The following is a 12,765-nucleotide window of genomic DNA, read 5'->3' on the forward strand; positions in this document are numbered from 1 at the left end:
TGTGTGGCCAGGATGGTGTGGGTCTCTGATTATGCTGGCTGTCTTTTTGAGACAGCGACTCCGATAAATCCCTTTGATGGTGGGAAGGTCAGAGTTAGTAATGGACTGGACTGTGTTCACAACTTTTTGCAGTCTTTTTCGATCCTGGGCGTTCAAGTTGCTGAACCAGGCCGTGATGCAGCCAGTCAATATGCTCTCTACTGTACACCTATAGAAGTTCAACAGAATCCTCTTTGGCATACCGAATCTCCGTAATCTTCTCAGGAAGTAGAGGCGTTGATGTACTTTATTTATAATTGCATCAGTATGCTGGGTCTAGGAAAGATCTTCGGAAATATGCGCACCCAGGAATTTGAAGCTTTTGACTCTCTCCACCATTGTCCTGTTGATATAAACATGATTGTGTGTCCTCATCCTTCCTCTTCCAAAGTCCACAATCTGTTCATTGGTTTTACTGATATTGAGAGCCAGGTTGTTGTGTTGGCACCATTTGGTCAATCGGTCGATCTCACTTCTATACTCTGACTCATCACCACCTGAAATTCGGCCAACAACGGCGGAGTCGTTGGCGAACTTGAAGATGGAGTTCGCATTTCAATTATATTCAAATATAAATTAAATTTGTTTTCTTTAGCAGTCCTTTCAAGTCTGTCCCTGTCTGATGTGGGTTTTCTAATGGATCTGTAGCTCCATCTTGTATTTTTTTCAGTAGTACCATGGTACAAAATGTTTCTGCAGATGAAAGGGAATGATTGCTGCGGATATAGTCTGCTGACCAATTTGGTACAATAGCACCCTCTAGGAGTAAATGGGCCATCCTACAAATGAATGGAAGTGGGTGTGTAAAGCATACTTCTATGTTTCATTGCTTGATTTCATTTGTTTCCTATCAATTTATTATCCTGCATCATTTCTTATTTTGTTTTGTGTGCATTTGTCTATTACCTGGCATTTGGAAGATGAGAATGCTGGAAATATTCAGCAAGTCAAGTCAATATGGTCAGCAGTAAGCAATTGAAGGTGGCAAGTGCTCTAACATTCTCTTAAATCTTTTCAGGAATATTTCAATTATATATTGAATTATAAAAATTATATTTATTTATTCCATTTTCATGATGCAAAGGCCAGCATTTTAGTTTGGAGATACAGCGCGGAAACAAGCCCTTTGACCCACCAAGTCCACATCAACCAGCGATCCCCGCACATTAACCTACAAACCTGTACGTCTTTGGAATGGGGGAGGAAACCGAAGATCTCGGCGAAAACCCATGGGGAGAATGTACAAACTCTGTACAGACAAGCACCCATAGTCAGGATCGAACCCAGGTCTCTGGCGCTGTAAGGCAGCAACTCTACCGCTGTGCCATCATGGCCGCCACATTTATTGCCCATCCCTAATTGCCTTTAAGAAGGTGGAGGTGAATCAAGCAGTCCTTCTTGTGAAGCGACTCTCACAGTGGTGCTGGGAAGGGAGTTCCAGGGGGTAGACGAAACGAAGTAACACATGTCCAAGAGAGAATAGTGTGTGCTTTGGAAGGGAACCTGCAGATGGTGCTGTTTCCATTCACCTCCTGCCCATGTCCTCTTCAGTGGTAGTTTGCAGCGTGGAAGCACTTTCAATATAAACAGATAAGAATTAATACACAAGAAACTATGTGACTGGAATGCTCACTCCATCTCTTCAATTTCTTCAATTTAATCAGGTCAATGAATGGTAGAAGAATTGATGCCAGTATCACAAGGATATTTCTGATTTTTTATTGTCTTAAATTGTACTTGATGTTATGGACATGTTGATAGCAGCATGCAAGTTTTGAACTGGCTAAATGTTTTAACTTCCGTGGTAATGTAAATTTATAAAGCATTATTATAAATACAGTAAAATCCCCCAAATTTGTTTCTTGAATATTGTGACGAAAACATGGAAATTACTGAGAATGCAAAGTGCTAGAGTAGACACAAGAAATTACTCTTACAATTTAAACATTAAACCATGAGAAAGCTGCATATATAACTAAGCTGGAAACAAATACCTTGCATGTAAGTAGCATGGGTGGCTAACCAATGTTATGAAGTGTGAAAGATGTAATTATAGATGAATAACAGCTCTTTCTTTTAATTACAGGTTCTGGGAACTCCAACAGAGGAAACCTGGCCTGGAGTTAGCTCTTTACCGTACTTGAAAACAGGTATGCACTTACCAATTTGCAGCAATCAGAGACTACTTCCATTTTAAAAATTCACTCTGAAAGCAGCTCACCAGCTTTGCGATACCTATGAAATGCTATGAAATGTTGGAGAAGGGATAGAATGTGTTCGGGAGAGAATCTAAGAGCATATAGAAACATAGAAAATAGGTGCAAGTGGAGGCCATTTGGCCCTTCGAGCCAGCACCGCCATTCATTGTGATCATGGCTGATCATCCACAATCAGTAACCCGTGCCTGGCCTTCTCCCCATTTCCCTTGATTCCACTAGCCCCTAGAGGGCTATCTAACTCTCTCTTCAATCCATCCAGTGATTTGGCCTCCACTGCCCTCTGTGGCAGAGAATTCCACAAATTCACAACTCTCTGGGTGAAAAAGTTCTTTCTCACCTCAGTTTTAAATGGCCGATCCTTTATTCTAAGACTGTGGCCCCTGGTTCTGGATTCCCCCAACATTGGGAACATTTTTCCTGCATCTAGCTTGTCCAGTCCTTTTATAATTGTATATGTCTCTATAAGATCCCCTCTCATCCTTCTAAACTCCAGTGAATACAAGCCTAGTCTTTTCAATCTTTCCTCATATGACAGTCCTGCCATCCCAGGGATCAATCTCGTGAACCTACGCTGCACTGCCTGAATTACAAGGATGTCCTTCCTCAAATTAGGAGACCAAAACTGTACACAATACTCCAGATGAGGTCTTACCAAGGCCCTATACAACTGCAGAAGAACCTCTTTACTCCTATACTGAAATCCTCTCGTTATGAAGGCCAACATGTCATTAGCTTTCTTCACTACCTGCTGTACCTGCACGCCAACTTTCAGTGACTGGTGTACAAGGACACCCAGGTCTCGCTGCACTTCCCTCTTACCTAACCTGACACCATTGAGATAATAATCTGCCTCCTTGTTTTTGCCGTCAAAGTGGATAATCTCACATTTATCTACATTATATACTGCATCTGCCATGCATCTACCCACTCACTCAACCTATTCAGGTCACCCTGCAACCTCCTAACATCCTCTTCGCAGTTCACACTGCCACCCAGCTTTGTGTCATCTGCAAACTTGCTAGTGTTACTTCTAATTCCTTCCTCCAAATCATTAATATATATGGTGAATAGTTGTGGCCCCAACACCGAGCCTTGCGGCACTCCACTCGCCACTGCCTGCCATTCTGAAAATGACCCGTTTACTCCTACTCTTTGCTTCCTGTCTGCCAGCCAATTCTCTATCCATCAACACTCTACCCCTAATACCATGTGGTCTAATTTTGCTCACCAATCTTGTCTCAAACCTTTTCATTGAGTTCTCCATTTAAACTTTATGAAGACCTCAGTCACAATTTCCAGCCCCAGCACAAACTGTTTACCATCCTTTCCCTTTTCAGAGCAACAACTCAAGCTAACTAGACTTTTCACTACCTGAAACTATTATTTGACCTTGAGTTAAACTTCGGACCCCACATATTCCAATTCACAAACCCTGGTTATTTCTATCTTTGTTAATATTGACTGTCCTCTGACCTCTTCAGCTCTTCTCTTCCAATGCCCTCAGGCATGCCTTCATCACCTCCTGCAGTGTTTTCCTGTGAATCTGAACATCTTCCTGTTTGCATAAACTTTATCTCTGCCAAAACTCTGCTGGCAACAAATTATACACAAAAACATTCCTCGTCTATTTGTTGGCTAACTGCGCCATAGTCAAATTTCCAATCTGTGGATTTGTATTTAAGTCTCAATATGTTTTTGCACCTCCATTTCACTGTGACCACAGTCAACTCTTCAACCCTTTGCATCACTGCTGTCATCCAGCTTTGGCCACATATATTTCTTTCAATCACCACTCTCAACCTACAAAACATGACAGACCTCACTGAGGCATGAGCAACTATAACCTCTGGAAAAGCAGTCTGAAGAATGGTCTCTTTGCCAAATCCTCCTCAGGCAGCAAAGCTCTCCCCCGCTGGCTCACCAATTTCCCCTGACTCAGGGCACTGTTCCCAACACCTAGGGATCATTTACAATTGCCAGTTAACCTTCCAATCTCTACATCTTTACAATGTGGATGGAAACCCACACAGTCATGGAGAAAATGTTCAAACCCCTCACAGCCAGCACCCGAGATGTGGTTTGAAAACGGATCCTCTTCTCCAAGAGACAGCCCCACCCAAAATCTGTTTGCAGTGTTCCATTATGGACAAGATGGCAGCTGAGAGTGTTGCTGGAAGAGTGTGTGCCATTCGCGATTGTAACATAGTGGCTGCCTTAAACAATGACAGTCAGCCAGAACACCTGTTTTATGAGTGAACAGCCTTACAGAGGTGGGGGGGAGGGAGGGGGGGGGGACTACAGATAAGTGGTCTTTGCACATCCGCAAGCTAAAAAATCTGCGGGTGGGCAATTGCTAAGAAAGGTCGTGAGCAACAGGAACTATCTTTGACTGTGTTTCCAAGTGCTACTATCTAAATTAAAGCATCTCCTGCTGACTGAAAAAGATTAAAGTATCGAACTCAAGCTAACTTAAATCTATTCCCATCTTAATTGAATCAAATTTCAAACTATGACATGGTTCCTTTCCACAATACAATCCTCCTTATTTCGCTGGATCCCTGTGACTTACTTTCTCTAGGCATAAATATAGAGTAATAAATGTCAGTGTAATGTCATATCAAAATGATTAAAAATCATGGTTTTTTTGTATCGCCATGGGAAATGTGTTAATTATGCTGCAGCAGAAGAGAATATTCCCAACGTTTTGAGTGAATGCCCCAGTGGTTTTACATTTATGTTTATAAACCTAGTTTTGCACTACGTGAATATTTCTGATTCTGATGGTGTCCCTGATAAATATTTGGTACAGTGGCACAGCTGGCAGATCTGCTGCCTCCCAGCACCCGAGCCCAGGGTTTGATCCTGACTTTGCATGCTGTCTGTGTGGAGTTTTCACGTTCTCCCTCAGACTGCATGGGTTTCCACCCATATCCCAAAGATGTGCGAGTTTGCAAGTCAATTGGCCTGTGCAAATTGCCCCTCGTGTGTAGGGAGTGGATGAAAAATTGGGATAACAGAGTACTAGTGTGAACGGGTGGCTGATGTGGACTCAATGGGCCTTTTTCCATGCTGTATCTCTAGAACTAATTCCTGGAAATGGCATAACATGTAATAACTAGGAACTGCAGTTGTTGGTTTATACCAATGGAAGATACATTGAAAGGTCACCGATCCATGTCCTCCAGAGATGTTGCCTGACCGGCTGAGTTACTTCCAGCACTTTGTCTCTTTCCTGGAAATGGTGTTGCCAACAATCTGGGAACTGTGCAGTACCTTATATTAAGCAGCAGGTGGCGAGAAATACCATAAAATTCAATAATTTAAAACTGATGCAGCATTAAGAGTTTTTGATTTTGTGATGAGTTCTCAAAAATGTCGTTTTATCATTAAATGAATTGAAGATGAAAGTTACCTTGAGTGTCAAAACAGTTTGTTCTGTATAAGCACTTACAAATTAAAATTGGAATCCAATTATCTTAAAACAACTGTTTTTTTAATTGAAATTTCTTGAATAATTGAATAATTCTTCAAGGTCTCGCACCTTCATTAACTATTCACCAAATCCTAACGTTCTCTGTTTATTAGGTTCTTTCCCACTTTCCCATGCATACACACACATTTTCCATTTCTATTTGTACTCTTCTGATGATGGTTCGATTTGTCTAAATGACTCTCCAAAGGAATTCCAAAGTGGTGTATCTATGGCTTTTGTCAGGGAATCTGAGGTATAGCATTATACTGTGCAAAAATAGACAGGAATTCATTGCAGTTTTGTTTTCTATTTAAAGTCAAATACATTAAGGCATTACAAATTGTATCATTATCCATGGGGCTCCAATCTTCTTCACTGATAAGTGGAACACTTGAGATGCCGTGCTGGGTTTCAGCATACATGCAAGGCAATCGTGTGGAGTCTCCTCTTGGATGTGGTGAGTTTCATTTTTAACAGGTGAGCACCTGTGAAAATGGTTCAGAAGGCACTACTGGGGTTATGGGAGAAGGCATCTCTCAGACTTTATTCTGAACCATGATTTGGCTGTATGTTAGCTGTTATCATGATTCATTTCTCAGCAGGCCACAGTAGACACAGTTTCCATGATAGCTAATATTCAGTACAGCACTCTACCAGATATCCATGCAAGATGTAAATCAAATGAAATGTCTGCAGTGCAGAGTACTGGACTATTGACTAGTGTGACTACCGGCAGGGTTGGAACTGAAGGAGTTGCTCATTCACAATTGAAAAATATACAACCCCAAAGGGAAATATAGTTTCCTCCTCTACTGGGAACAACACTCTATGTAGAGAGAGCTTATAATGTTTTACCAATTTTTATTTTGTCATTAGTTTTTGCAACTCTCTCTTGGTGGTATTCTGTTCCCATTTAATCAACTCAAAGAGAAAAGGTAATGGAAAAGTATTCCTTATGTTTCTTACCTTATAAAAGGCCAGTGCAATGTTTCCTCTTGTGACTTCTGTCTGATTGAGACCAGGATGATATCATACTTTCTTCTGAATCTTATTTTCTTTCAGTCAGAGTCTATTAACAAAATGGTGGCAATATCAATTTGCAGGCAGGGTTTTTTTTTTCTTGGTTTTACTTGTATGAAGGAATCAAGGTGCCAAAATTTAGTTCCTACCTGGTGTTGAAACAAAGTATAACTTAGTTCTCCAAAAACAATTGATCCTTGAGATTGGAATGTTGTTAATTTAGGCTGTTCCTTATTTCTTCTTGTGCTTGTGGGGAAAACATTTGTCTGGCGTCAAAAGCGTTGTATAGGCACTTTGATAGAGAGGAACTGGAGACAGCAGATCACTGTTGTGTTTAGTTTATTGTCATGTGTACCGAGGTATAGTGAAAAGTTTTTGCTGTGTGCTAACCAGTCAATGGACAGACAATACATGATCACAAACGAGCTAGGTACAGCATACTGCAGATGCTGGAATCTCATGCCAATAGAGGAGAGTTGTTGGAGGAACTCAGTGGGGTGGGCAATATGCGTGGAGGGATGTGGACTGTCAACATTTCGGTTGGAGACACTTCATCTGGTCTGAGAGAGTAGAGGGAAAATAGCGAATATAAAGAAGTAAGGGAGTGGGCTTGGGGGTAAGAACTGGTAAGTGCAGGTGGGTACAGGCAAGGGGGGATTGATTGGCAGATAACACTCAGGAGGGAAGGGAAGGGTAAAGGTAGTAACAGAAGCTGGGAGGTGATCATTGAAAGGGAGGGAGAGCATTGGGGGAGTATGAGAGCATCCAATACGAGGAGTATTTGGGTGATGGAATAGTTGGGGAAGGTGAAACAAACAGGACGATATGGGGCTGGTTGGTATTGTGAGAAGAAGGGAGTGTGCGTGGTTGGGAGGAGGGAGAAAGAAGCAGAGGGGATGCAGGTTACCTGAAAACAGAGAATTCAATGTTCATGCTATTGGGTTGTTGATGAGGCAGAATACGAGGTGCTGTTCCTCTAGTTTGCATTTGGTCTCTCCCGGGCTGAGAACGGGCAGCTTGGTGTGGGAATGGGAAAGGGAATTAAAAGGGCTGGCATCCAGATGACCACAGCAGACATGGCATTGCTGCTTGGCAAAGCAGTAGCCTGGTCAGCGTTTGGTTTCACTGATGTTGTAAATGCCCCATTTAAAAGCACCAAAAACAATAGACAGGGTGCAGACAAGTCTCTATATCACCTGGAAGAACTGTTTAGGTTTTTGAACGAAGGTGAGAGGAGAGGTGCAAGGATGGGTGTTACGTCTCATTTGGTCACAGGAAAAAGTCCCCAGAAATGGAAAGGATTGGACAAACCAACATGTCAATGAGAGAGTAGACCCTGTGGAAAGTGGAAATGGGGGGGGGGGGGGGGGGGGGGAGAAGATGGGACTGATTTTGGAATCATGTTGTCGCTGGTGGAAATTTCAAAGAATAGTGTGAAGGATGTGGAGGCGGAAGGGTGAAAGTAAAGATGAAGGGCACTCTACCCCTGTCTGTCTAGTGGGGGGGGGGGGGGGGGGCTGGTAGAGTTGGTGTGAGAGCAGAAGTGCAGGAAATAAATGAGATACCAATCAGGGCTTGGTCAATGTGGGGAAGCTGTTCTTTCTAAAAAAGGAGGACATTTCAGATATCATAGAGTCATACAGCATGGAAACAGGCCCATTCGGTCCAACTTGCCCACACTGACCAATATGTCCCACCTACACTATTCCCTTCTGCCTGCATTTGGCTCATATCTCACCAAACCTGCCCTATCAATGTACCCATCTAATTGTTTCTTATATGTTGCATTAGTCCCTGCTTCAACTACCTCCTCTAGTAGCTCGTTCCACACACCCACCACCGTTTGTTTGAAAAAGTTACCTCTCCGATTCCTATGAAATCTTTTCCCCCTCACCTTAAAAAAAGACAAAAATTCCAATGTCCTACACAGGACAGCAATGGTTTATGGGGCTCTGATCTATTTTAGACAATAGACAATAGACAATAGGTGCAGGAGTAGGCCATTCAGCCCTTCGAGCCAGCACCGCCATTCAATGCGATCATGGCTGATCACTCTCAATCAGTACCCCGTTCCTGCCTTCTCCCCATACCCCCTAACTCCGCTATCCTTAAGAGCTCTATCCAGCTCTCTCTTGAAAGCATCTAACGAACTGGCCTCCACTGCCTTCTGAGGCAGAGAATTCCACACCTTCACCACTCCCTGACTGAAAAAGTTCTTCCTCATCTCCGTTCTAAATTATTTCAACTAATTAAGAAAAACAGAAAATGTTGAAAATACTCAATAGCATCAAGTAGCATTAGTGGAAAGAGAAATGAAGTTAACAGTTCAGGTCAAAGATCCTTCGGCAGTTCTATCAATTCTGCCTAAACTGTTCAGAATTGTTTTAGATTTCCAGCATCAGCATTACCTTTTTTAACTAATCATTCAGTTGGTGAGCAGATAAATCTATGTCACCCAAGAAGAGTAGCAGCCAATTTTAATATTTTTGTAGATAATTCGGAGGTATTAATTGATTGAAATTTCAAGATAATAAGAAAGCAGTGTCAGATTTGTGTTTCTAAGATCAGGATTGACCAAGACACCTGGGGAATTGTATGCGAGTGCTGATAAATTCAGCCCATCAATAAACCATAAACAGCATTGCTATTGTTGTCAATGGCTCTGTGCGCTCTTGTATTTTACAAGATAAAAACAGAAAATGGTGGAAGCACACAGCAGGTCAAGGTGCATCCGTTTGGCAGTAACTGCTGGACCTGCATAGTGTTTCCAGCAGTTTTTGTTTTGTGTCAGAATTCCAGCATCTGTGATATTTTGCTTACATTTTCTAAGCAAAACTGATGTTTAGTTCAGTTTATAAATATAGTATGGAAACAGGATCTTTGGCCCTCTGCGTCCATGCCAACCATTGACCACTCTAGTTCTATGTTATCCCAATTTCTCGTCCACTCCCTACACACTAGGGGTAATATACAGAGGCCAATTCACCTTCAAATCTGCACATCTTTGGGATGAGGCAGGAAACCAGAACACGCGGAGAAAAGCAATGAGGTGACAAGGAGAACGCACAAACTCCACACAGACAGCACCCGAGGTCAGAATCGAACCTGTGTCTCTGGCGCCGTGAGGCAGCAGCTTTACTAGCATCGCCACTGTTTCTTCACATTATTTCTTCGAGTCCATTCCTATAAATTCTAGAAACATAGACGAGTAGAAAAAATGGGTGCTGGAGAAGGCCATTCGGCCCTTCGAGCCTGCACCGCTATTCAATATGATCATGGCTGATAATCTAAAATCAGTACCCTGTTCCTGCTTTTTCCCATATCCCTTGATTCCTTCAGCCCTAAATCAATCTCTCTCTTGAAAACATCCAGTGAATTGGCCTCTGCTGCCTTGGCAGAGAATTCCACAGATTCACAACTCTCTGGGTGAACATTTTTTTCCTCATCTCAGTCCTTATGTAGCTTCAAATAAAAACCTCTGAGATACAGTCTTATTTGGATGAAAATATATACACAATTAATTAGAACAACATTTTAAACATTTAAGAGTAGCTATCCATTAATTTGAAAGTTTAAAAAAATGCAAAAGCTGGAAATCTTAAAATAAAAATGGAAAATTATGCAAATTCTCAACAGTTCAGCCACATCTGTGGGAATAAACCGCACCAGATGACCACACAATCTTATTTACGCCTTAGTCACCTTGTCAGAGACACAAAACAGTACAGTGCAAGAACCAATTCTTTAGCCCACCATATCTGTGCTGAACATGATGTCTCGGCCATCACTCATCTACCGGCACATAACCCATATCCCCCCAATACTGCATATCTATATGCCTATCCAAAAGTCTTTCATATGCCACTAAACGTATTTTCTTCGAACACCACTCCCGGCAACATGTTCCAGGCACTTGCCACCCTTTGTGCAAACTAAAATGCCCTGCACATGTCCTTTAAATTTTGCCCCTTTCACCCTCTCAGCTGGAAGCCATGCCCTCTACTATCTGATTTTTCCATCCCAGGAGAAATGTTCTGACAGTCTACCCTATCTATACCTTACATTATATACTACTGGACCAAGTTGGGCCCAAACCTCTCTTGCATTGGTATCGCACCCTCTCCACCCCCACTCCCCCCTCCCCTCTCCTCCCCCTCCCTCCCTCCCTCTTCCCTCCTCCCTCGATTCTCCAAGATTCTCCAAGATTGTTCTTCAGTAAAATAATCAATATGTGGATGAATAATTTCAAGGATTCGTCCCAGTGGTAGAGTAGGAGTCAGACTGTGTCAAGTTTAAACTAACAAAATTACACATTGCTCATCATTGCAAACAGAAGACAAGAATGATGATCACAATTTTTTTTTACCTGATGTAAGTAACAATCTCTCAGAAACCCAGTCAATAGAATGAGTTCTTATTAGAAAAAAACCCTATTCATATGACTCTTAAATTAATGTGATGAATTGTTAAACCACATTTGAACTTTGACAATAGAGAACTTTAATCAATAATTCCAGTTTGTCAATCACTGCAAATTAAAATTCAGAGCACATGCAATACTGAAACTGTTTCCCACAAGTATATTGTTGCATGCCATGAAATCAAGAGAAACTTTAAAAAAAATGAAATTATAGAGGAAATAGTTGTGTGATAGATCTGGTGTTTCACTTAAACTGAAATGTAATACTAGACTATTATTTACTGTGGATTATAATTTCGCATATTGACTTTGAAGGTCACCACTGCTTGAACCTGTCATTGGTACATGGAGATTTGTTCACGTTTACAATAGTAATTATTTAGGCATAGAACTATTTTGTTATCCAACTTTGAATTACTTTCTGTTGCTTGTGTTAGTGCCATTTGGTTTGGACGACAGTCAAATTATAATGTGATTCTTGGGTGAATGTAGAAGAATCTTTTTCCCAGGTTAGGGGAATCAAGAACAAGTGGGCATAAGTTTAAGGTGAGAGGGGAAAGATTTAATAGGAACATGAGGGGCAAGTTTTCACACAGAGGGTGGGGAAAATATGGAATGAGCTGCCAGAAGAAGTAGTTGAAGCAGGTAAAATAACAGCTTTTTAAAGACATTTGGATAGGTACATGGATAGGAAAGGTTTAGAGGAATATGGGTAAATGGGATTAGTTTAGATGGGCAATCTTGGTCGGCATGGTTGATTTGGGCCAAAGGCTGTGAGACTCTGCAAGGCCTAAATAAAATGGAGAACTGTTCTAACGTTGTGGAGGGGTGGTCAGTATCACCATCACAGGTATTTTCAAATGCGTTCAAGTTACAATGCAGTTTCAACAAGGGCCCAGATTGTGTAAAGTGGATCCAAACTCTGTCACGAAATCCATCTGATATTTTCTTCCTTTCCCCTCCATGTCTTTCATTGAATTGGGGTCGAGTTAAACATTTGCATGGAATTGTGGTTTAACAATGGCTTCCGTGTGTGTTTGGAATGTGGTCAACTAAACAATTAGAAAACTCATTATTACAAGGCTATTTTCATTGCACTAAACTTGTTAGGTGATTATAAAGTTGAAGAAAAGAATTGTATTTGGGCGACAGCTTGTCACCGAGAGCCTCATGCAATTAAATACTTATAGTTTGGAAGCAGTTTTGGGTAGCTTAGAAACAGCAACAATACACAAAATTATTTACAGTTGAAATTCTAGTATATAACTACTCTAAAGATTTAATTAACAACTTAGTAGTGCATAGTTTAGATTAAATTAATTATTTTTTTTACATTATGGTGTTTACACTAAAAATAACTGAAGAAATATAAATAAGCATGCAGTCCAATGATTGACCCATTAGAAACGTATATTATTTCCAAGTTAACCTCAACTTGCAAAGATTTTTATGATTACATAGTTCCCAAAAAATAATATTTTAAGAGTGAATGCATATATTTTTTGAGTTTTAGACAAATCAGAAAATCCTGCTTTATATGTGTACTGGTGTTTTGCTGGAAAAAAAATCAACAAGAATATGCTCAACCCCAATCA

At 41.1% G+C, this 12,765-nt stretch overlaps 1 protein-coding gene across 5 annotated transcripts in view; it reads left to right on the forward strand.

The window, feature by feature from the left end:
• Positions 1–12,765, forward strand: part of cdk14 (cyclin dependent kinase 14) — a 520,407-nt gene that overhangs the window by 329,591 nt on the left and 178,051 nt on the right. For all 5 annotated transcript variants that reach the window (XM_078417377.1, XM_078417369.1, XM_078417397.1 and 2 more), the window contains one exon: positions 2,126–2,189. In XM_078417377.1, the coding sequence (XP_078273503.1) occupies positions 2,126–2,189 (64 nt within the window). The remainder of the gene's footprint in view (positions 1–2,125; positions 2,190–12,765) is intronic.

Source organism: Rhinoraja longicauda, chromosome 2, assembly GCF_053455715.1.
Source record: "Rhinoraja longicauda isolate Sanriku21f chromosome 2, sRhiLon1.1, whole genome shotgun sequence".
Lineage (NCBI taxonomy): Eukaryota > Metazoa > Chordata > Chondrichthyes > Rajiformes > Arhynchobatidae > Rhinoraja > Rhinoraja longicauda.